Source organism: Aegilops tauschii, chromosome 3 (genome assembly GCF_002575655.3).
Source record: "Aegilops tauschii subsp. strangulata cultivar AL8/78 chromosome 3, Aet v6.0, whole genome shotgun sequence".
Lineage (NCBI taxonomy): Eukaryota > Viridiplantae > Streptophyta > Magnoliopsida > Poales > Poaceae > Aegilops > Aegilops tauschii.
Window position 1 is genome coordinate 612,373,266 of NC_053037.3, and position 25,741 is coordinate 612,399,006.

The window sequence follows — 25,741 nt, forward strand, 5'->3', positions numbered from 1 at the left end:
AAATCTACATTTTTTAAGTCAATACCTTTTTTGAAAATTTGTGAACTTTTTTTCAAATTCATTGACTTCTTTAAGTTTTTGAACTTTTTTCAAAATCCATCAATATTTTTGAAATTTTCTATTTTTTATATTTTTGGGCTTTTAAAAACAATTGATAGTCAACGGTTGACCGGTCCATGCTTGACCAATCAACCATGACCAGTCAGGAAAGACCCAGTGGTGACTCAGTAGCGAACGAGCGAAGGAAGTTTTTTATTTCTTCAGCAAACGAGCGAGCCAACGCGTGTTGGGCCAGCCCATGTGTGGCTGCATGAGCACCCCTTCGCGAGCAGGCGCCTGAAGTGCCGTATAGGAGCTCCCCAGTTTGTCCTCGTTGCCCACGAAGCCGCATAATCGATCTAAGATGTGAGGCTTTTCACCGCATACTCGTATGACTGAGTGCCCGCACGCCGCTACCGATTGATCATATGTGTTGCGGTGCTACGACGGTCGCAGGGGATGTAGAATACACGGACACTGTTGGCCGGCGACAGCCGCGGTGCTATTATGTATAATGCTAGGCATGGCCATTCTAAGAGCCTGTTTGGATCCATGCCCTCGAACGCCCGGTCAAAACATTGGCGTTAACCAGGCTTTGGGTACCCGTTTGGATGAGCACCAGATAATTGGTGCGTCAACCCTTCCCCAGCCCTCGTAGTTCATTTTCACACCAATCTTTCGGCGAGCACGGGCGTTGAAACCGGTCGCCAATTTATTGGAGCGCCCGCGGTTGGCAGGGCCAGCATCGGGACAATCCAAACAAGCCCTAACTGCCAAATCTGCCGCAATGTCAAGACGATGTGTCATTTTTATGGATTACAATCTACTAGTATTGTTTTTATTTAGTCACTGATTTACAATTTTTTAAAGGAAAACACTCGTTTACAATCTTAAATTGCTGCTAACAATCAAACATTGGTTGACTGTCGGATGAAATGGTGAATCAAACCGCGATGATGTGGTGGGCTAGTGTCACCTAGGGCACCAGATAATCATGTGCTTCTAATTTGCTTTTGCTAATTCTAAGTTGCCTATTTTTTTTGTAAATCTAAGTAAGTAAAATTTGCACATTAGTTAGCCTACAGTTGATTCTTGAAAGTTCACAATCTGAATTTAATGTTAGAAAATTTTGCCGAAAAAATAGAGTTCGAACAACTTGAGATGAGGATGGTTGGATGCGCAATCGTTCGTGACAGCCATCTTGTATTTAAGTAATTATCCATTGAATGCACGCTTGGTCCGGTGAGAGCTCCTCCACCACGCTCCTTCCATCTCCCATGGCTGCCTTCTGTGTTGCACTGCACCTCCCTGACCTTCATCGCTTCCTTTGCTATCACATGGCCCCTCCTGCTCGGCTAGTCTGGTTCCACCAATCCCCTACTACGTGAACCCACCGACACTGAATCCTGCCGACGGCGAGGGCAAGTCGTCTCTCAAGGAGGGTGAGAAGGCTGATATGGAAGTCATCGCCGCCATCAAGGACAGGGCAAACAACTCGTCAAGATAAGATGGAAGGACGTCGTGGACTGCTACACGAAGGACATCGCTCAGATGGGTGCTCTCTCCGCCCGGAACTATGACGCCTCCGCTTCTTCACCAACTGCGCACTTCAACCTTCTCACCGTCAACAACCACCACGCCCTAGACAACAAGTAGCCCTGGTTCTCCCAAGAGGCGTCCTTATGCGGATGAGGGGTCGAGCAAGACTAACAAGGGGCTCAAAATTTTCATTTTTTAGTAAAAGCTCAAGAAAAAAGAATCTCGTGAGTGGAGCTGCAGCAACACTAACAATCAATGGGCCAAGGTTGCACATGCCATATGCGCCAAATGTATGTTTATTGTGATTTGCGATGTGTATTTGCTTTATTGTTTTTCGATGCATGTGATTCACTAGATTAGATGTAGGATCATAATGCTGCTATAGAGAAGAGAATGTCGAGGCTGGGGAAGGCGGTGTAACAGGAATTGACCGAGCTGGATGAGCGACCAGTTCTTCTGCACTAGCCGGAGGTCATGTCAAGTGACTTTTATCGAGGATTTTTTGGAGACCAGTCTGTTATCGGAGTACTTGATTTCGTGTCCTTGAAAAGTTACATGGTGTTTTTTCAGGTAGTATGTAAAGGAATGCATAGGCAAAAAAAGGATGCATGAAAAGTTACATGATGTTTTTTCTCGTAATCGTCATAATTCGAGTGGCATTTATCTAACTAACCCTATATATACTCTCTAGATATTTTACTTGCTTTCCTGAATTCATGTTGGCCTTAACTATCAAACATGTTCTCCACATTTACCATGGGATGACAACCACGCTTACACAAGGGAGATTATTAAGTTGTATTGTAAGGTCAATTTACGGCTTTACGCACTTTGAATTTTACATAGAATGAACCTCTAAGGTTGTACCTTCTGCACAAGACTAGCACCTACAGCTGATCCGGATTTTCTTCCTCTAAATGTCACGAGGCATGAGTCAGAACCTCTTTCTTTGCGAAAAAACTTCCGGTCTATTCATCATGCCATGAAATAGAATTCCCCAATTCAAACTTCAAACCCAAGATCGAGTGTGTATCTTACACGTTGCCTCCGTGATGTTCCTGCATGTGTTTGCTCGGTACCTTTTTTTTAGAACGAAGACGCTAGGAGCGTCCGGCTTTAAATTAATAAAGCCCACATCATAGGCAGCGTAACAAACAAGTCATAGTCAAGCGCAAACGAAACGAGCACGGAGGCTCAGGCCACGCAGATACGGAATCTGGAGAGTTTAAACGGCCAAAAGAAGCACGAGCGGGCAGATTACATGGCCATTGGCCAGAGCACAGAGCATGCAGGCTCGCTCGCTCGGACGACAAAAGGGCCACTTCACGGCGTAGAAGTGGCAGCTGGCTCCCTTGCAAAACATAGACCTGACGGAGACGATCTTGAGCTTGCTTCAATTTCTCGGCATCCTTGCGCCTTGCCAACGGACTCCACTCCTGCAGAAAGAGGTTGCATTTGTAGATTATGTTAACAGGGTGAGTCGGAAAGGTCCCCTCGATCGCTAATTTGTTCCTAATGAGCCAAATGGCCCAAAACAAAGCTCCAATACAGCTCCAAAGCACACGCTTGTTGCTTCCTTGCACGGAGTCAAGAATGGCCGCGAGGTCCAAGGACGACCGCGGGTCCCAGGATGTATTGGCCACAGTCTTGACTGCACTCCAAGCAAAACGGGCCAATGGGCACCAGAAGAAAACGTGATTCGCATCTTCGGTAGCGCTACAGATCGCACAAACGCCGGACGACGGGCCATTTCTTTTGGCGACATTAGCCGAGGTGGGAAGTCTGTTCCGAAACAGCTACCAAAAGAAGACCTTGATCTTGAGCAGGAGATGCGAGGTCCACATGCCCTTAGGCACCTGGAGGGACGGCCCCTAGCACAGTTTGCGGTAAAGGGACTTGACCGAAAACTTCCGGACGGGGTGAGAGCCCAAGTCACCGAGTCCACGGACGTGGACAACGAGACCGGATTGATGAGCGCAAGCAACGCCACAAGATGCGTTTGTTCCTGCCCGGTTAGCTCACGACGGAAGTGAATCGCTGGGGGGACGAGGCTAGTGTCGTGGCCACAGATTGCTCCAGGTTGACAGCCAAGGCATAAAGGTCCTAGAATTCCGACCATAGAGGCTGGGATCCGACCCAATGGTCAAGCCAGAAACGGGCCCAGCGACCATTGCCAATGGAAAAATTGGCCCCCATTGCAAAGGCCGGACGAATCGCTTGGAGATCGTTCCAGAAAGGTGATCCCCTCGCTGCACCCTCGAAAAAATTCCCATTCGGGAAATATTTGGCTCGCAGCAGGTCTACCCACAAACCCGTCGCCCCCTGGGACAGCTTCCAAATCCATTTGCACATAAGTGCGATGTTAAGGATTCTAGTGTTTGTTATCCCGAGACCTCCCAGGTCTTTAGGAGGGCACACCGCGGCCCATTTGACCATGTGATATTTACGTTTAGGCCCGGATCCTTCCCAAAAGAAACGAGACCGAGGCGTGTCCATCTTGGCGTGAACCCCTTCAGCCAAGAGGAAAAGGGCCCATTGCAAATTGAGGTAGCGAGGAAAGGCTTGAATTCGTGAGCACCAATCTAGCTGCGGAGGAGAGGAACTTTCCCCTCCACGGGCAAACCCGCCCGCCCACTTTGGTCCATAGCGGAGCCCATCCGTCAATCGTGACGCGCTTGGCGTCTGACGGGAGACCCAAGTAGGTGAACGGAAGTTTACCGACTTTGCAGTTTAGCAGGTCCGCTATACGCCTGCCCTCATCTACGTCCAAACCCATGGGCAACACTTCGCATTTGTGGAAGTTTATTTTGAGCCCTGACATGAGTTCGAAGCTGAGTAGCAGGGCTTTGACCGTAGCCACACTATGGAGGTCAGGTTGGAACAGCGATAGCGTATCATCCGCATATTGCATGTGTGATATCCCCCCGGGATAAGGTGTCCCAGCACCCCTTTGATATGGCCTGCCTCCGTGGCTTTCGCAGCATAGCCGCCAACGCATCCATGACAAAATTGAACAGGATCGGGGACATAGGGTCGCCCTGACGCAGACCGCGCTTGTTCCTGAAGAAGTGGCCTACTTCTCCATTTACCGAGACCACAGTTTGGCCCCCCGAGACCAATTGCATGACTAGGTGCATCCACACAGGCGAGAAGCCTCGACTGATGAGCACCTGACGCAGGAAATCCCAATAGCTCGGTACCTATAGCTGGTTGATCGGTCCTCCACCTCGTGCACATCACAGAGCTCAAAAGTTTCAAACTTGCCTCATGATGTCATGCCGGCATCCATAGAGTGAGGAGATCGATCTTAGACTTGGCTCAGGCACACAGCTTAAACCTAGGTACTGCCACTGTCACATGACAGGTATGTTTTGTTTTTACTTCTCTATCTATTTCTGCATATTACAACATAAACTTCCTTGATAATAAGTAGACAGTAGAAGATATATGCTAGAATCACTAGTTCAACATGTATAGTTACAAAACGACTACTTCTGTAATACTGATAAAAACACATCAAACATGCCGAAGCCTTTTGTGAACAGAAGGAAAATAATACTGCAATGTACTAGAGCCAGTTTAAATAAAATAGTGCCATATGTAAAAATTGATTTACATATTTTTATGATGGATTCCACTAAAATGCATAATCAATCACTATATGATCAGTTTGAAGTAATATGGCACTTTTATTTCCTGGGAGCTGTACGGTTGCAATTTAAATCGAAATAATTCACGCAAGCTCTCAGAAAAGAAAATACATCAAAATCACAACTGGAATAGTGCATTAAAAAGAAAAGACCACAACCGGTCATAAAAGAAGATTACATGATCAATCACATAATCTAGGATGTAATTTTATATATTGTGTAATATTTTAAGCACCAAAATACATCCATATGAGAATATTTTGCTAACAATTAATTTAGGATGTGATGGATCTGCACCAAGTTTTCCTAGTTATGAGCCTGATGAGTAATTTCTACTCAGTGTCTTGAAGTTGAGGAAGAGATTGAGGAAGAAGATAATTTAATGGTAAACGGAAGTCGACGGTACCGTTCTAATGTGCATGGAAGTCCTAAATATATGTAACAGCTTATTGATATTAATTAATCCATATAATATATAGGTCTCGTTGCAATGCACGGGTCTTTTTGCTAGTTACACCAATAGGCGGTGTTTTGCGCAACAAACCCATTCAGTAGGTGTTGTACGCAAAACTAATCTGATAGTTGATGGTTTCCGTAATTTTCTCATCTCGAACACACCAAATGTGTATGCATTTTTCACAGAAAACCGGCACTGATATAGCATATATTTGTTCGGCTACCTAGTGTACAATACAGTGTAATAATTGAAGAAATAACATGAAGAGTAAACATAGCTAGAAGGGGATGCGGACTATCTGCCCCCAAACTGAACTGCTCTCAGATGAACAGTAAAATTTAAAAAAGCAGTAAAAGAATTCTGAGAATCTCAGCTAGAAGGGAACTTTTAGCTTCCTGTCCAGTGCAACGTGTTTTTTTTCGAGAATACGCAAATTGCGTATCATAAAATATAATTTTATAGAAGGGAGAATTTGATTACAAGAAGCCAACAGTAGTGCGAACATCACCATTAGCCCACCCACGCCACAACAAGAAAAGAAACTACAGTCTCACAAAACGCTGTAAACCACCAACTCCGCCTCTAGCAAGTTTCCAGTACAACGTGCTAAGTGGAAGTAGCAACGCTCTGTTCAAATTGATGAAAAACAATAAACCAGATCATTAGGGGATTTTACGCAAAAAAAAAAAAGATCATTAGACAACCACGTCTCGCTACGGATAGGGATGGTAACGACCGCTCGGCGCGGTGACGCGGCGGGCCGCGACAGCGCAAGGCGCACGTGTGCAGCCACCCGAGGCGCACGTGTCGCCCCAACCGACAGCGCGGCACGCCCTGACTTCTCACTCAGCCTCTGTCCCCAGCATGGAACTCTCAACCAAATCCATCTCCAGTTCCACCCAGCACCCCTCTCCTTGCTCCACGACACGGCCGGCGTGCGTGGCAGTGCTTATCTTTTTCGCCGGAGGTAGCAAGAGTGGCGAGAGTAGTTGACCAGCTAGGTAGGGGAGAGTGGCAGTCTGGCAGAGAATGGTGGCGCCCGACCTGACCTGAGCAGAGCTGAGATCCTCCTTTGCGCATGCTTTCTTCGTCTTGCTCCGTCGCGGCGTGCGGCGTTCGTGCGTTCCGGCTCCTGGCCGTGGCCGCCGTCCGGCTCCCGATGCTCCTCTTCTGCGACGCCATGGTGTGGGCCGTCACCTTCCTCACCTTCCCCGTGCGCCTCCTCGCCGCCGCCGACAGGGAGCGCAAGGTGACCAACTAAGCCGCCGTCCGCCGTCCGCCCTTCGCCGGCTGGTCCGCCCTCGCTCGGCTAGCTCTGATTCTTGCGGTTTTCTTCTTTTTGGGGCAGCTGGAGCGGCTGGTGGGGGAGATGCAGGGGCAGATGGAGCGGGTGGTGTGGGAGAACAGGGACCTGGAGCAGCGGCTGCGGACGGCGCTCAAGGAGAACGCGACCATGGAGGGCATCCTCGACGAGATGGAGGAGGAGAACGAGGAGGCCTTCGCCCGGATCGACCTCCTCGAGAGCCAGGTATGAGCAGAGCCGAATCCGTCGATTCGCCATTGGGGGGATGCAGAGCAGAGAAAGGGGTGTGGTACACTAATTTTGTGCCTGGCGTTTGTGCCTGCTCGGTCGGCATGCAGCTCAAGGCGCTCAAGAAGGAGAACATGCGGCTCAAGGAGCAGAGGGGCAAGTCCGTGTGGGACAAGGCGGCGGCCACGGCCACGGCGGCGACGGTGGCGGTGGCCGGAAATGGCGGCGGCAAGAAGAAGCCTGGCGAAACGAGGGCATGGGAAGGCCAAGAAGAAGAGGAAGAAGACGCGCCAGCGCAGAGGGACCAGCCGGTCGTCTTCAGACCCGGCGACCTCGACGCCTTCCCACCGTCGGAGGCGCGGGATCAGCTGTTGCGGGCGACGGCGCGGCGGCGGAGCCTGTTCAGCCTGGGCATGTCGCTGGCGGTGGGAGGGATCGCGTGGTCGGCGGACGCGCCGTGCCTGCCGCTCCTCGCGGGGCTCGTCGGCGTGGTGGCCATGTCCATGTGCAGCGTGTCGCGCCTCTTCCGGGCGCCCGCAGACCACCGCGTCCTGCCTCCGGCGTCGGCGGCCTCCGACGGCGCCGTGGCGCTGCTGAGCCTCAACTGGTTCCTGCTGGGCGTGCTCACCTACCCGATGCTGCCGGGCGTTGCGCGGGCCGTCGTCCCGCGCGCCGCGCGCCTCGCCGGCCCCGCCATCGCGTGGCTCGCTGCCGCGGTGCCCGTTTGACGGCATGAGGTGGCACCGCAGAGGGCATCCCTGTGTATCCGCGGCTCCGGTTCTCGAGCCTGTCTCTGTCTATCCGTGCTGCAGCCGCCTCTGTTTTCTGAAGCTGTGCGAGTCGTTATAGTAAAAAAGAAAAACTTCATTCCGTTCTCCTAAACTTGAGCATGTAAAAACGTAGGATCTGCCCACGAATACGTGTATTGTCCTTCTCAGATTCAAATAACACACTAACATCGTGGCTTTGAATAATATTATTGTGTCCTTTTTTCTTGAAATAAAACGCTAAAACTGTAATGCTATGATTAATTATGAGTGTTTGATAAGTTCTCCTCGCCTGATTTTTGTGGTTTTCTATTATGCAACACATTTGTAACCAACATGTGGTTGGTTTTGCAAAAAGAAACATGTTATTGAATGGTTAGAAGGATAGTGGTATTGGTTTTGCAAAAAGGGTTAGAAGGATAGTGGTATCTAATGTCTATCAGACTGCCCATCAGAATTTAAGTCCTAAGACTGCCCATCAGAATTGAAGTCCTAGACTAAGTCTGGACTTGATATTAGGGCTAAGGCTTTGTATATTCTTGGATTTATATCCCAAGCCTATCAGAGTTTAGATTTGGTCCAAGTCTAGACTTGATATTAGGGCTAATATTTTCTGGATTTATTTTAGTCTTTATGGCTATGTGCATTGATATGCATTGATTTTAATTTTTGTTCGTACTATTGCTATGGCTACAGCTCTTGGTGAACTACGAAGGAGTCAGGATGATGTGTATGCTCAATCTATTGGAGGTGCTTATAGATATAAATTATGGTGCACGTGCACTCGTTCGTATGGATGAGTATATATACATATGAAATTATGGGGCACGTGCACTCATTCATATGGATGACTATATACATGTGGTATGGATGAGTATATATACATATGAAATTATGACGACGCACGTGCTCTCACTATATGTACATATGAATGTGACTATATGTACATATGAATGAGTATATGTACATATGTACAAATGTGTGCGTCTGTACTCTCTTAAAAAGAACACATGTTTTTCTATATGAGCCAACTTATGTTTATGGGTTGCCTATTATGCAACACATTTTTCAATCGATTTCTACGGTGCAGAGGCTAAGACAGTGCAACCCAGCCGGAAGCGGCTTTATCGATGAACAATCGGTGCAACCTGGCTGGGAGCGGCTTCATGAGTAGATGCTATGGGCGCCAGACTGAAGTCATGGCTTCCTCGGTGGAGAGAAGACTCGCGATTTCATCAGTGGAGGGAAGGAATAGGGTTGACGGTACAATGTTGGAGTATGGTCGTTGATGCTGCAGCCGATCGAGGCTAAGAGGGGTGATCGTGGCGGTGGCGTGTCAAGGAGGACAGCTCTGTGAGGTGGGATGGGATTATTTTCTAGATAAAAAGAAAGAAATGCTAAAATAAAAAGTGGTGAGTCGTTCGATGCAAAATTGACGATCAAAAAATGGTTGATGAGATTTATTTTTTCTGAACAACTACGCCTTTTTAACTACGAGGTGGGACAGCTAATGTTTATTATTAAAATGATCGAATACAAGATGCTTGTGTGACTTTACAATATTTAATATTCAGATTACCTAGCTTTAGAAACACAAGGCAGTGATCAGCTAAATGACAGTTGCCAGTATGAGTCATTGCTAAAATTGAGATTTGAAGAGTAATCCATTAGGCCCCCTATTGTGGAGATCTCTGGAATGGAATCATTTGTCTGAATGTGACTAGTGGTGCCACAAAAAACTTGCTAGGTGACTCCTGGTTTACCAATGCTCAAAATTATTTCTAATATCTCTAGAGACTACAGCCAGAGCCAACATTTTATTGTATGTGTAGAATGTTGCTGCTTCTTCCCTGAGCGAAATAACTATCTGGGCTACCACCTGTAAAACGAGAGCTTCAGCCAACAGAGAAGACCATACTATTTCTTCCTATAAAGAATGTTGATTTTGATTTGTTGTTATCTTCATTTGTTTGGATGGATAGTTCAATCTCTGTGATATTCTGCATATCTTCTCTCCATGTTGCATTTGTGAAAATTTTGCAGTTTGAAACGACGACTAATATAACTTTTCCATTGACTTGTTGTTGTAGTTATAAAAACATGTTGATGTTCAGGGGGGATGCTAAGAAGAAAAATAAGGCATTGCCCTATCATGGCGACACAATATAAATAATTATTATTGAAATCAAAAAATACTTAAACATATAATCATGACTGCTTACACCATAAAACACAAATTAACATATTATTTTTCTAGTGATGCTCACAGTTCAAATCTGATCTTTAAAAATATAATATTTACACTTATTATGGAAGTTCATTATTTATTTAAATTGGTATAGATTAAATTATTCTGAATAGAAGCCGATCGATTCCGTACTCAAACAAATCATATAGAGGAATTTTCAGACGTAGATTTAGTTCTTTTTTCGTATATTTTATTTTACACTTACCAAAATTAATCACATAACAATGTTGCTAACGTTAATTTCACTATACAGTAATATTGTGCACTAATAATACACATGTAATAAATTTTGAACAAAGTTAGTACAAAAAAGAGTGATAGTACTTCTTCCCGTTTTGATACACTACACTATAAAACTTTAGTTAAATCGCACCATAACCGGTCAAATATATGTTAATTTTTAGCACTTTATAGGCATGTATATGTATGTGTTTGTGTCTATTTTGTGTCTTTAAATATCTTGGTAGAGACCTTTACCATCTAAATATATTTTTTTGTAGAGGTTTCGAGAGTGAATGATTATTTTAGGTGTATATCAAGGTGTTTGCAAAAGATTTTTCTATGAAACATTGGCATTGCTCATTTGTTGCTTCTTTCATGGCTATGTTCATGGATTTTCTACTTTTTGAAATTGGACCGCTTGCGATGGATATCCATGAAAACCAGGTATTAGTTATTTTCTTTGTTTATCCATGAAAAAAATACTGGCTTGTTACCCACTCAAAGTCTGACCAATAACCCACATAAGCTCTATGAATTCACTGTTTGATTTGGAAAACCATCATTGTCATAAAGTATAGATCCACAACTCGTCCATGTGTGTCACTGGCGTATGGAATGGAAGAAGCAAATGATATTCTTAGAGTGTACAACTAAAATGCTTAGATAAATTCTTAGTAGATGAACTGGCTTTCTTTTCTGCTATTTAAGATCTCGCTGCTTGTTTTCAAATGATGATTGCTTGACTAGACACCAAGGGTGCAAACGTTTCCGTGCCATTCGATGAACTTCATCTATAGGGGATATGCAAAGAAGGAAGAAGGCACGAGAGGACGAAAAGCAAGGGAGAAGGAAGGAGGGAAAGGTTTATCACCCGCAAGGTGACCTCAACTAGGAGAGTGGCTCGCCACTATCGTGCGAGCTGGGTAATTGGTGCTCGTTTGATCTCTCGGAAGAGGGGTTGGGTAACCCCAAGTATAGAGTGAATTAACCTAGCAATAAGTATTTCAATTAGGATAAGCTGTGACCTCGGCATACATAGAGATGGAATGGTTGTAGAGCACTAACCCAACCTTCCGCCATGAAATCTGCATGGCCTGCCACTGCCGTGGTCGATACCATCGACCGACTTGCTCCTCAACTGGGACTCCCCCTGAGACTAGTTCGGTGCTTGTGCAACCGGATCATTCGACGAAGGAATGGCGGGCAGGCCAGAGCAGAGCAATTTCTTTCTAAGGACGAGAAACAAATCAACCGAGTTATCAATCTGTCGCGCGCCTAATGGGCCACCGGCATAAATGTTTCCTAGCCTAATGGGTGATCAAAATAAATGGGCTTCTATCTGTCGACCACTCTAGTGACCAAAAGTAGAAGCTGTCATTGGGAGGTTTGTGGTGTGGATGTGACAAGGGCAATACTTCGTATTTTTTATGGGACAGAACCAGCGGAGAGCATAAACAATAATATTCTTGTTCTAATTCCTAAGGTCAATCGTCTGAAGGAGATCTTACCTAAGATACTATCAGAAAAATAGTTAGCTTTTGTTTTGGGGCGCCAAATTACGAATTATATTATATCAGATTATGAATGATTCGAGGAATAAAGCAAATGTTCATAGATCTTGTGCCCTAAAGTTGGACATGATGAAATCTTATGACAGAGTTGAGTGAGCTTATCTTCAGAATATCATGGAAAAACTAGGTGTTGCACATCAGTTGGTTTCCACGGTAATGAGTGTGGTAATCTCAGTTTGTTTTTCAGTTACGTCCAATGGAAAGAGACCTGAAAATTTCAAACCATCCAGAGGTATCTGGAAGGAGATCCTCTTTCACCCTATCTTTTCTTGTTGGCAGCAGAGGGCCCCTCATGCCTACTAAAAACTAACAATCAGTCATCTCATCTTAGTGGCATAAAAGTGTCTCGTCGGCTCCACTGGTGAATCACCTTCTCTTTGCGATGATAGCTTATTGTTTTTTAAAGCTAGCAGAGAAGGGGCTGAAGAGGTTTCAAACTTGTTGAATGCTTATTGTAGTGCTTCCGGACAGAGGATTAACAAAGATAATAAGCCCTCCATTTTATTCAGTAAGGGTTGTCCTAACAATATTAAAGATAAGGTAAAGCTTTATCTTAACATGCAAAATGAATCTTTAAATGAAAAGTATTTGAGTATGTCTTCAGATGTGGGGATATGAAAGAACGTGACTTTTAAATACTTGAAAGATAGAATGTGGAATAAAATTCAATGGTCGCTCGAGAAGTTATTATCCATGGGAGGGATGGAAGTATTGAAGAACTCAATGGTGCAAGAAATTCTATGGGATGCCTTAAACTTCTTGTGGTCTATGTGAACATATAAATTCCTTAATTAGGAAGTTCTTGTGGGGATTCAAGCTAGAATGGCAAAAGAACGGTGGCATGGGTGCATGGGACATCGTGAATATACCTAAATATTTTGGCAGTTCGGGTTTTCGGGATCTAGAGATTTTTAGTTTGTCTCACATTACCCGGTAAGCATGGAGAATTCTTCAAGACCCAAATTCGTTGAGTGCACGGATCCCAAAGTCAATGTAATTGGAGATAGATAATTGAAAGAAGAGATGTCTTGATTCAAGGGCTGATTAGGCATATTGGAGATGGTGCATCTATAAAGATTTGGAACCATAACTAGCTTCCAAGGGAAAATTCTATGAAACTGATAACTGCTGCTCTTAACAATGTCTATATGGTCTCGGGCCTAATTGATGCTACTGCTGCTAGTTGGAAGGAAGATTTGGTGCGAGCCCCTTTTCTTCCCCATGGATGGTGCTGCGATTTTAGGCATTCCTTCCTTCATTAGGAACATGTCGGATTTCTGGTCATGGGCAATGAAAACAATGGTTGCTTTTTGGTCTGTTCGGCCTACCAAATGTTGATTAACACCAAACTCTTGAGAGAAGGCTGGTTATATAAGAGTGGAGGTGCCTTAGATTTAGAGACATTGAAACAACGGAAGAATTTGTGGGGGTGCTTCGGTCTCGGCTAAACTGAAGGTATTCTTATGGCGTCTTATGCAACACTCAATCCCTACTTTGGATGTTTTGAATCAAAGGAACATGGCCGACAACCCTCAATGTCCTTTGTGTGGTGCTCTTCATTCTGGGAGACATGCGCTAATTGAGTGTCCCATGGCCCAGTCTGTTTGGACACTTGCAAAGGAAGGTATCGTAGATAATACGATAATGACCAGAATCACAAGTGGAAAGTTTTGGCTCACTTGTATTCATGATTTGGAATAGTAGGCGGATTTTACTGAGATGGTAGTAACACTATGGGTTGTGTGGTTCACGCGAACAAAATCTATATATGAGCAAGAATTCCAGTTGCCAATGTCCACGCACTCATTCATCATGCACTACATTTCAGGGAGGGAATTCATCACCTCATCGGTGGCCGGCCAAGCCACATTATGTTCGGAATTATGTGCGGCAACCCTGGATTAGACCGCCAATGGGTATTATGAAGTTTAGTGTTGATGGAGCAGTGAGTAGACATGAATGTAGAGGCGCAATTGCGGGAATATGTCGGGATCATCCGAGAAACTACATGGGTTCATCGACGGTCACCTACAATGGTATAACAGATGCCCCTATGCTAGAAGCTCTTGCATGTCGCGAGGCGTTGGGTTTGGCAAAAGATCTAGACATATCTCGTGTTCTAATGTCTTTGAATTGTGCTACGGTGATAAAATACATTTAAGGTGGTGGTGGCGGGAGATATGAAGCTATTGTAAAGGAGATTCTCATGAGTTTGAGTCTTGTAATTTTTTTTGCATGAAAGTAGAACTAGAAACTTTGAGGATGATAGTGTAGCAAAATTTTCTTTATCCTTCGGTGTGGGAAGGCATGTGGTTCCTTCAACCGCATGACATTGTAACAATTCCGTTGAAATTACAGGAATAAAGATTCGGTATACCCGTAAAAAAAGCAGAAGTTGTCGAGGCGAATGATCATCACAAAAGATGGGAGATCCTATCTTTGTTCTTTGCGGCAAATTATCGGGGACAGGCACAGGCGACCTCGAATTTGATGCCCCATTGGCGAGTGCGCGTTAGTCTGCAGCAAGCAAACTCAACCAAGTATTGTAGCGAGTTGGTCGAGTACTGTAGCTAGTGAAAGATCCACCATAGCAAACCAGTATTCTAGCATATACTTTAAAAATAAAATTAGAACAATTTTTGTTTTTTGAACCTTTTCGATAATGTGAACAATTTTTGAACTTCAAAAACATTTATGGAAACGAAAACAATTTTTGAAATTGGGAACATTTTTTAAAATAGGAAGTAACATTTAAAATTTCTAACATTTCTTGTAAAAATGTGAAGAATTTAAAATTTTGGAACAACTTTTGAAAATGAGAACATTTTAAACTTTTTGAAAACCACAATCTTTTTACGAAAAAACCAAACAATTTTTGATAAAATGAGAAAACATTTGAATTTGTGAACATTTTTTATTAATGTTAATTCTTTTTTGAAAAGAAAACAATCTTTGTAATTATGGACAGTTTTTTAAAATCAAGTAATTTTTGAAATGAAAAAGGAACATATAAAGAAAAATAAAAACAGGAAACAAAGACCAAAAAATAATAAAAAACCAAAAAGGTAATCTTCTACAGAAGGTTCCCAAAACCGGTAAAACTTGCTTGGAACCCAAAACCGAAACCAAAACTTTTCTATCGACGGCTCAATATGGGCCAGCCACTTGCTCTCACTGGCGCGCTCCTGCTATGCAAAGCAGCGCCTGCCGGCGTGAACTAGGAAATGTGGCTAAAGTTTTGCGGAGCTCCTGTTCGACGCCTTAAGCGCGCGAACAGGTCCCTGGCGCTCCCTGCAGCGCCTAGTTAGGACGGTTCTTGAACGCCCTGTGCAGCGAACTTATAAGAGGCGAAAAAACAGCAAAAATTGTGGCCCTCTCCGGGATTAAAACTCGAGCCGTTGCCTTCACATATGAGTGTGCATAACCACTAGAACTACTTGACTATAGTGAATTATAAGAACATGCAGCCGTGATATTTATTGCATGCGTGCTGTATCACTTAGCTTTCTGAATTATTTAGAAAAATCATGAATTTGACTAAGTATATCAATTTATAAAAAAATCATCACTTTTGAAAATAAGTTCACAAATTTGAAAAAAGTTCATCAATATTTGAAAAAATATCATGATTTTAAGATCTTCTGATTTGAAAAATCAGTTCATTGATTTGAAATTTTTGATCAATTTCTTAAAAAATTATCAATTTTGGAAAAAGTTCGTCAATTTTGGAAAAAATTATTCAATTTAGCAAAACAATAAAAAACCGAACAAAGTCGTTTCGAATAAAAAAGTAAAAGATAAAATGAAAAATGAAAAAATGAATAGAAAAAAGAAAAGGCCATAAGAAGAAAAGAATGCGAAGATGTGACTGAGCACGTAAGGTGAGAACAGTAGGGTGGTTACTGCAGCGTACGAATGACCAGGAGGTCACCGGGCGCGCAGATGTTTTTAAGAACAGAAAAGGGAAAGATGGGTTGAGCCCAACTAGACACTTCTGTAAGCCCCCGTTTGCAAATAACAGTAGTAAACGGGCGCATAAAGCGCCAAACAGGGAATGACAAAGCTTCGTCCGAAATCACTAATTAAAGAATACTTGTTGCAAAGAACACTTCACTTTCCCAGGTCGTGATAAGTGGCGCCCATGCAGCGCGCCACTTGTCGCAACCTGAGAGTTTTTCCTTTTTCGTAGATTCGCTTATTCAAAACGTTTTTATCTCTTAAACCGTGCTTCCAAATCTCGAACCGCTTTCATCATTGGATTCCTCGCGTCGAGATATTCAAAACTAGATCCCATGTTGATAGGTTTTAATGAACTTTTTTTTCACAAAAAACGGATAAAAAAACTGGGCGAAAAAACTAAACCGGGAGTACGGTTTATTCCCTTTCTCGCGAAATAACAACCGTGCCTCTTGTGGAAGCAAAATCGTGACTCTCGTGGAAGGAAAAAAACAAAAAACACGTTTTTTTTTCGTTTCCAAGAGGCACGACCGTGACTCTCGCGAAAGCACAACCGTGCCTCTCGCGAAAGCAAAACCGTGACTCTCGCGAAACAAAAAAAAACAGAAAACACGTATTTTTTCCCTTTCCGAGAGGCACGGCCGTGACTCTCGCGAAAGCACAACCGTGTCTCTCGCAGAAGCAAAACCGTGACTCTCACGAAAAAAAACAGAAAACGCGTTTTGTTTTTCCCTTTGGCACGGCCGTGACTCTCGCGAAAGCACAACCGTGCCTCTCACGAAAGCAAAACCGTGACTCTCGTGAAAGAAAAAAAACAGAAAACGCGTTTTTTTTACTGTTTTCGAAAGGCACGGCTGTGACTCTCGCGGAAGAAAAACCGTGACTTTCGCGAAAGAAAAAAAATGAAAACACATTTTTTCACGAATTTTTTTTAGATTTTTTTGATCGAAAAGCTAAGGAAGACCGGGGGAAAACCAAAATGTCGAAAAAACCGTCTAAAAAGCCGAAAACGCGTGCGAAAAAATAAAAAAAAATCCGGAGAAAGCGTCCAGAGCGCGACACGTGACGAATGGCTGAGAGCGCGCCAAGTGGCGCTGATCGTTGCGAGGCTCCCAAAGAAGCGCTCGTTAACTAGTTGCTCTCATCTTCGTCTTGCTTATTGCAATATTGTTCCCCTCGTCTCGGGCGCATTCAGGGGCGGAGCCAGGATTTGACCATAGGGGGGGAAGAAGACAATGAACATTTTTTTTTCATATAACGACCATACAAAGAGAAACACATGATTAATTTGTATGTTGCAACTATAAAAATGTAGATTTTTCATTAGTTTAATGTGGCTCTTATGCGTAAAACCCATAGAACAAAGTCGGCAATCTTATAGGGTGCGGTTTCGATTCTAGCTGGTTGTGTAAATTTTACTTGAGCCTGAATATTTGATCGGTAGTTTGTACATCAACTAATCGGCCTGAAAAACAGAAACTACTACCTCCGTTCCAAAATATAAGAATGTTTTTTACATTATGCTAGTGTCAAAAACGTTTTTATATTTTGGGACGGAGGGAGTAGCATCTAGCAGTTTGTTAATAATAAAAAACTGCAATAGGCTAGACATGAGCCTCTAGCCGATGATACACCTAGCTCTTAGATCTGGCGTGAGCCAGTGAAATTTGAAACTTAGATGATAGAATCATAATCAGCGAATGCCTAATTTAGTGTACCAATTTTTTAGAAGAAAACAAGAAATTGACACCCTTAATTAACTTGATCTGAACAAGAAGTTTCTGGCCTTCTCGAGCCAGATGCGGATCAATTCATCAGTATTGTTGCGCAGTATAAATCAATAAAGGAATCAAGGGACTCACCGCAGGAGTATGCTGTCCTCGCCGCCGGCGCTGATCGGTTGTGCGGATGCCCTAGTTGAGCTTGCGGCCACGCGTATTGCGTCTGCGCCGAAACAATCGATAGAGGATGCCCTGGTGGCCTCGTCAGCTTCCGAAACTACCTGGTAGTTTGTTTCGTGTAGCGTGGGCTGACTAGCTAGTACATGGGCTTTAACATGCAAAGTTCCTGGGCTTCAAGCCTTAAGCGCACACTTAGGCGTGGCCCCCGCTCGTCCCCCCGTAGCTCCGCCCCTGGGCGCATCCGCTCGTCGGCCAGCCCAATAAGTAGCGTTCCTGTAGTTTCCTGGGAGCTATTTTGAATCGGGGGCGTCTCCTTAGCGCCTCTGCGCTGGGTTGCATTTTCTGGCACTTATGTGCATGGCTTCGTGGGCCTGCCCAAAAACGAGCCGAGACACTCAGGTCGTTGGGTTCGGTAATAACCGATCGTTGTTGACCGGCCCACTATTGACAGGTCAACCGTTGAACTTTGGAAAACACAAAAAATAAAAAAAATCGGGAATTCAATTTTTTTATGGATTTCAACAACACTGCAAATTCAAAATAGTTCATGTATTACAGAAAATGGTTCTCAAATTCAAAAACACTTTCACGGTGTTATTGAAAATAATGTTTGTAAATTTGAGAAAAGTCCATTGATTTAGAAAAAAAGATCATGAATTTAGGGGAAAAAGTTCACAGATCTGAAAAAAAAATTCATCGATTTTCAAAATAAAAATCACAGCTTTTAAATAAAATTCGGTCATTTTGGAAAAAAAAAATCAACAATTTTGAGGAAAATGTTCACGGATTTGAAAACTTCATTCATATTTAAAATAGTTCATGTATTTAAAAAATTTCACGAATTTAAAAAACATCCATTAATTGTGAAGAAAAAATTCATGGATTTAAAAATGGTCATCAATTTTGAAAAAAAGGTTCATAGATCTGAATTTTTTTTTGCAGATTTTTGAAAAAAGATCACCAAAAAAAGTTGTGGAAAACTGTTCATGAAATTAAAAGATTCACGAATTTTAGTTCTTCAACATTGTAAAAAGTTCACACATTAGAAAAAGCAAAAAAAAAACAAAAGAAAAAGAAGAAAGTAAGAAACAAAACAGAACAACCAGCAAAAAAATCTGGTACGGAAGCTTTCAATAGCTTCATAAAACCGGAGAGTAATATTCCTCAGGGGTGCTCTATGATTAGGCCCATTTGTATCGAACGAAGCAGGACGCCAGCTTGCAGGATGGCCTGTAACATGCGCTTTAGGCGTCAAACTCATTGGGAAGAATCGTACGAACCGGTTTTTGAGCTTTAGCGTCGTTTTTTTTTCTTTTGTGTTTTCTATATCAATTTTGATTTGTTTCTTTCGGTAATACATGCCTAATGTTTTCAAATACATGTTGAACATTCTTTGTATACATGTTGATCATTTGTGAAATCACGTTAAACATTTTTCAAATGCACATTGTAGTTTTATCTAAATACATGAGTAGCATTTGTAGAATGCACATTGAGCATTTTTTAATACATAATCAACATTTTAAATTTACTTGAAAATTTTCAAATACGCATTAAAGATTTAGCTACATACATGAGTAGCTTTGTAAAATGCACATTAGTATTTTTTAATACATAATCAAAATTTTAAGTTTACAATTTTTTTTAAATGTGCAAACATTCCATCAAGTGTTAGCACATTTTTCTAAATGCACAAAATTTATTATATATTATGAAAAATTTGAGAAAATGCGAGAACCACTTTGTTCTTTTCAGGGACATTTTTTAAAATGTCATCAAACCTATTTTGAAACATTTTCAAATTTCTAGAGAATTTTTGAAAATTACATGAAGTAATTATATATTATGATGAACATTGTTTTAGTGTGCGAACAGTTTTGTAAATTATGTGAATTTGTTTTTGCTTGTGTGTATTTTTCTTAGTGCACATGATTTTTTTTAAATTTCACTTGCATTTTTCCAAATTACACCAACATGTTTTTATATTATCTCAAACATTTTTCAAACACATTTCTATTTTTTGCAAGTGTTATGGAAGTTTTGAAATGTGTCACGGTTTTTTTATAATCAATGAATACTTTTTTAATATATAATTTTTTTAATACATGATTGCCATTTTGAACAAATAGTGAGCAGTTTTAGAATACAACAACAACAACAACAACAACAACAACAACAACAATAACAACAGCAACAACAGCAACAACAGCAACAACAGCAACAACAACAAGTTAGGGTAGGCTAGAGGTGAAACCCATAAGATCTCGCAACCAACTCATGGCTCTGGCACATGGATAGCAAGCTTCCACGCACCCCTGTCCATAGCTAGCTCTTTGGTGATACTCCAATCCTTCAGGTCTCTCTTAACGGACTCCTCCCATGTCAAATTCGGTCTACCCCGCCCTCTCTTGACGTTCTCCGCACGCTTTAGCCGTCCGCTATGCACTGGAGCTTCTGGAGGCCTGCGCTGAATATGCCCAAACCATCTCAGACGATGTTGGACAAGCTTCTCTTCAATTGGTGCTACCCCAACTCTATCTCGTATATCATCATTCCGGACTCGATCCTTTCTCGTGTGGCCACACATCCATCTCAACATACGCATCTCCGCCACACCTAACTGTTGAACATGTCGCCTTTTACTCGGCCAACACTCAGCGCCATACAACATTGCGGGTCGAACGGTCGTCCTGTAGAACTTGCATTTTAGCTTTTGTGGCACCACTGGTAGAAAAAGGGCCATTTGTCCCGGTTCGTAAGGCCCATTTGTCCCGGTTGGGGAACCGAGACTAAAGGGTCTGTACTAAAGCCATACACCTTCAGTCCCGGTTCTTACACCAACCAGGACAGATGGGCCTCCACGTGGCCGCTGCGGTGAGCCCAGGCAGGAGGGCCTTTGGTCCCGGTTGGTAGCACCAACCGGGACTAAAAGCTACAACGCGTCAGCAGTTCAGGGGTTGGGGTTTTTGTTTTTTTTCTGAAACGGGGGGGGGGGGGGGGGGGGTTGGGGTTTTTTTTGCTTGGTCGACGCTACGTACTATACGTATAGAGAGGACTCGACGCGCTAGCTAGTAAGCAAATGAAGGAAACCATTAAGTACAGAAGATCGTCATGAACATATGCATACAGAGAGAAGTGATATCGACCTCTCCTTCTCCGAGAGATTGGTCAAACAACAAGTTTTCGTATATCTATCCGACACTACTGGCTACATATATACAATACAAGATCTCTTACAATATAATCCCCTAATTATATATGAACTCAGGGTCCACATGGTATTCTCCGTCTTTATTGATCACGTGGTCAAGAAAGAATCCCGCCAATTCCTCTTGAATTGCTCGCATGCGATCTGGTGCTAGGAGTTCATCCCGCATCCGAAACATCTAATTTGAAGAAGGGGATCAATACATATATATGAATGAATGAAACTCAACACAAATGATGTTAATAAAATAAAATTGTGAATATTATTGCTTACGCACTTCATATTATTTGTTAGAGTAGCCCCGCGTGTGGCGGACGGATGGACTCGCAAACGTAGTATCCACAGTAATTATTCCCGGCTTCCTGCCACAACCATTTTACAAGAAATAGAGGTTAATCAAACTGATAAGCAATCGTGCTAAATGGTATTGATGAAACTAGTGCTTGAATCACTAGGAGATGCGTGGAACTAGCTAGTAGTACTTACTTTTGGGTGTGTAAATCGCAGCTTCCCCGGCAGTCCTGGAGCTTTTGCGGTGAATTTTTTCCAAACACTGCCAGATAAAGAAAACAATTACTTGATATCAGAAAATGAACAAAGTTGCCGATATGGTGCGATAATGATCGATTTAACTTACTTCTCGAGCATTTCAGTCATGTCCGCATACTCCTGGGGATCTTTTCGTCTCGAGTCTAAGACGGTTACTAGTCCCTGCTCAAGCTTAATCTCTAGGAGAATATAGTGGAAGCTGTGCACATATGCATAACTCATCAATTACATTACTATAACCTCGACTAATAAGGGAAACCGGATATGCACAAGACAGTAATACTCACCTGAAGTTGTAAGGAAAGAGTATTATAGCTTTGTTTTGATTTTTTACCAACGATCGTAGCAAGTTGGCCTCGGTATCTTTGGCATGAAATTCAACCATATATGCATCTATGAGATTTGTGTTAATGAACCCAATATCACCGATTTGTCTTTTCTTCAATTCGGCGACCTTCAATCTGCATAATATAGTGAGGATAATTATATATATACATGCAATGAAAGAGCTGCCCTATATATAGAGACTTAATGACAGATGTAGTACTTACAGACAGTAGCAAGTGACCGTTAATTTATCGAGGGTCTTTTGATTGAAAAACTGGAAGAACTCCTCAAATGGAAGAGTCAGCAGTTCAATTCCAACGAGGTCATACTCCTCTTTAACTCTCAGCGTCAAAGTATCCTTCCTCCAAGACTCTCTGCAGGTTTCCATGTACCAATCATGGAATCTTCGCATCATCATTGTTAGAGATCTTTCATCTTTGATGAGAGGCTTCCCGTAATGGTATTTGTGTTCGTCCACCTCCATTGTATCATAATGTACATCGTCGGGCAGGTAATCTCCAAGATTGGTACCGGGAAAAATCTCCGGATGATTAGCGACGATATCGCTAGACACCTTGAGCGGGGGGCACGATTAGTTCGCTTGTTCGCCGAGCTAGGCAATTTTTTTCCCAGCTCGTCGTTCTGCTAACCTTCGATCACTGGTAGTACTTCCCGACCGATCCGCTTCGATAAATGACCTTTCAATAATGCGATCATAGTTGGATTGCGGCGGAGAAGGTGGTGGTCGCTTCAGGGCATCGATAGTGCGCTTCGCTTTCACCGGGTCTATCTTCTCCTCCGGAGGTGGATGTTTCTTTTCTTTCACCGCTGCAAAGAAGTCCTTCACTTGGGCTTTCACGATCTTCTCATTTTCCTGTTCGGTCATATCGTATGGTAACTTCTCTAGAGGCTTGAGAGATGGAACGAATCTGTATTGCCTCCCGCCTCTGGCTGTACTGCTAGACGCCGGAGCAGACGGAGCGGCTGCGGCTGTCTTCTTTCCTTGCTTACGAGGCGGAGGAGAAGGACTACGACGGGCGGGAGCAGCCGGAGCGGCGGCGGGTCTCTTACGCCTTTGTCGACGAGGCGGAGAAGGAGGAGGCTGGCTGCTCGGGTGCGCCGGCGCAGGCGGAGAAGGAGGCGGAGTGCCGCCACACGCCGGAGAAGGAGGCGTAGTGCCCTGATCACTCGCCGGAGGAGGAGGCAGAGTGCCCTGACTCGTCGTCGGAGAAGGAGGAGGTGGAGGCGTCCAGTTCGGAAGGTTGATGAGCTCCTTCCGCCATAGGCATGGAGTCTTCAAAGCAGAACCCAGCCGAGTCTCCCCTTCATCGGCAGGGTGGTCAAGCTCGAGGTCCTCAGATCCCTCCGTTATTTCGTACACCGTCACCCTAACATATCCTTTTGGAATCGGATGGCAGTGAAAAGTTGCGCCGAGTTCAGGAGGTCGAACAGAGCCGACAGTCGCCTTGACTTTGAAGTTCTGCCACTGCGTCATAAGGTGGCAATGTTGAGACTCCGTGATATCATCCACGGGGTAGCTAGCAGGAACCGTGAAGACAGGCTCCTGAAGCAGCTTGGTGGAAGCCACGCTGCTTCTCCGCTGAGATGGCGGGGTAGCTTCGGCATGTCGCTTAGTGCGAACTGCGTCTCGTTCCTCTAGCGCTTGTACCCTTGCGTGCAGCTTCTGCAGTTGGGTCTGCTCCACTTTCTTCCTCCTCTCCTGGCATTTGTAACCGCCTGCGTCCGGAAACCCAGCCTTCCACGGAACGGAGCCTGGCGTGCCTCGTGTCCATCCAGGGTGCTCAGGATTCCCGAGGGCCATTGTGAGCTCGTCGTTCTCTCTGTCGGGAACGAACGTCCCTTCCTGCGCTGCGGCGATATAGTCCTGAAGCTTCGTGATGGGTATTCGCAGTTGCTCGTTCGTCCAAACGCACTTCCCTGTTACAGGGTCCAAGGTTCCGCCAACCCCGAAGAACCAAGTCCGGCAACGGTCTGGCCAGTTCAATGTCTCTGGTTCGACCCCTTTATGAAGCAGGTCATTCTCAGCCTTGGCCCACAACGGCCGAGCTTTGAGGTAGCCACCTGACCCCGTGCGATGGTGAAGCTCCTTCTTCGTGGCATTTTTCTTGTTTCTCGCTGACATCTTCTTACTCTTTCCGATGTCTTGTGGGCCACAAATGCGTCCAAGTGCTCTCTGATCTTCTCATACCGGCTGGTGAATTCTGGAGTCTTGTCTTTGTCGACAAATGTTGTTCTCAGCTCAGTCTTCCACCTCCTGAATAGATCCTCCATCTTCTTAAGGGCACGAGCCTTGACCATGGCTCTATAACTGGCTTCTCCGGATCCTCCTCTGGCGGTAGGGTGAAATTTGCCTTCAGCTCGGTCCAAAGATCATCTTTCTGCCTATCGTTGACATAAGGGTCTTCCTCCTTAGGCTTATACCATTGGTGGATGCTGATCGGGATGATGTCCCTAACAAGAACCCCGCACTGAGCAGAAAATGCTTCCTTGGTCCGGATGGGTGCAATTGGTTGGCCATCGCGCGCGATTTCTATGATCGTGAACTTTTCATCCGAGCGCAACTTTTTCTTCGGGCCTCGTCTCTTTACCAAAGTTGTGCTCGATCCGGAGGGCTAGAAAAAAGAAGAAAGACGAGAGTTAATATGTGTGCATACCAAAACAATGAATGCATCTAGTCAGCACAGGATTAATTAATATATATACCTGGCCGGACTCTGTTCGGTCACCGGAGCCGTCATCACGGTGTCCTTCTTCCACCGGCATTCGGTCAACGGAGCCATCATAATCATGTCCCTCCTCCTCCACTGTTCGATCACCGTAGCCTGCTTCTTCACCCTGTCCTTCCAGACCATTGCTGTCGTTAAGATACGACAAGACATCAGCTCCGGCTGCGATTATGTCCCCCAACACCTCTTCTGCTGCCTCGTCTCGTCCGTGCTCCATTATTTCTGCAAATATTACACTAGTACAAAACAGGGCTTTCGTCACAGGGCAATATTCACATTAGTCCCGGTTCAGTCACGAACCGGGACTAATGTGAGCATCGGTCCCGGTTCGTGCGGCTAAGGCATTAGTCCCGGTTCACCTGGGCCCTTTAGTCCCGGTTGGTGCCACGAACCGGGACTAAAGGGTGCGATGCCCATTAGTCCCGGTTGGTGCCACCAACCGGGACTAATGGGCTTTGAGGCATTAGTACCGGTTCATGGCACGAACCGGTACTAAAGGGCCCATTTTCAAACTCTACCCCCGTGGACCGCCTTTTCAGTTTTAGAAAAAACAAAAGAAAATGATGGAAATGTCAAAAAAATAAAATAAAATAAGTTTCCCATGTGATATGTGGTCTAGTTGTTGGGAAAATTTACAAATATGAATTTCGACTTTATTTGCAAAATATCTCTGGAATTTGTAAAATGGGCATAACTTTTGCATACGAACTCGGATTAAAAAGTTTTTTGTATGAAAAATCATCTACTCGGAAAGTTACATCCGATTTTAACCGGGGGAACCCCGTTAAACATTTTCAAAATCCTCAAAAACCTAACAGAAAAAAAGTTACGGGGCTTTTAAGATCTGGAGAGGCAAAAAAATTCAAAAAAAATTCAAACTATGGTCAAACAATGGTCAAACTAATTATTCTAGAATATTAGTGTTACTAAATAATTATTTCATTTTTTTTGAATTTTGGTCAAATCTGGTCAAACAGTGGTCAAACAATGGTCAAACTAATTATTCCAGAAATATTAGTGTTACTAAA

General features: G+C 43.8%; 1 protein-coding gene across 1 annotated transcript; it reads left to right on the top strand.

The window, feature by feature from the left end:
- The first annotated feature begins 6,562 nt into the window (after positions 1–6,562).
- LOC109758398 (uncharacterized) lies at positions 6,563–8,190 on the top strand. The gene is made up of 3 exons (XM_020317248.3): positions 6,563–6,934; positions 7,034–7,213; positions 7,327–8,190. The coding sequence occupies exons 1-3, from the start codon at positions 6,764–6,766 to the stop codon at positions 7,942–7,944; spliced, it is 969 nt and encodes a 322-aa protein (XP_020172837.1). The 5' UTR covers positions 6,563–6,763; the 3' UTR covers positions 7,945–8,190.
- Positions 8,191–25,741: the final 17,551 nt, after the last annotated feature.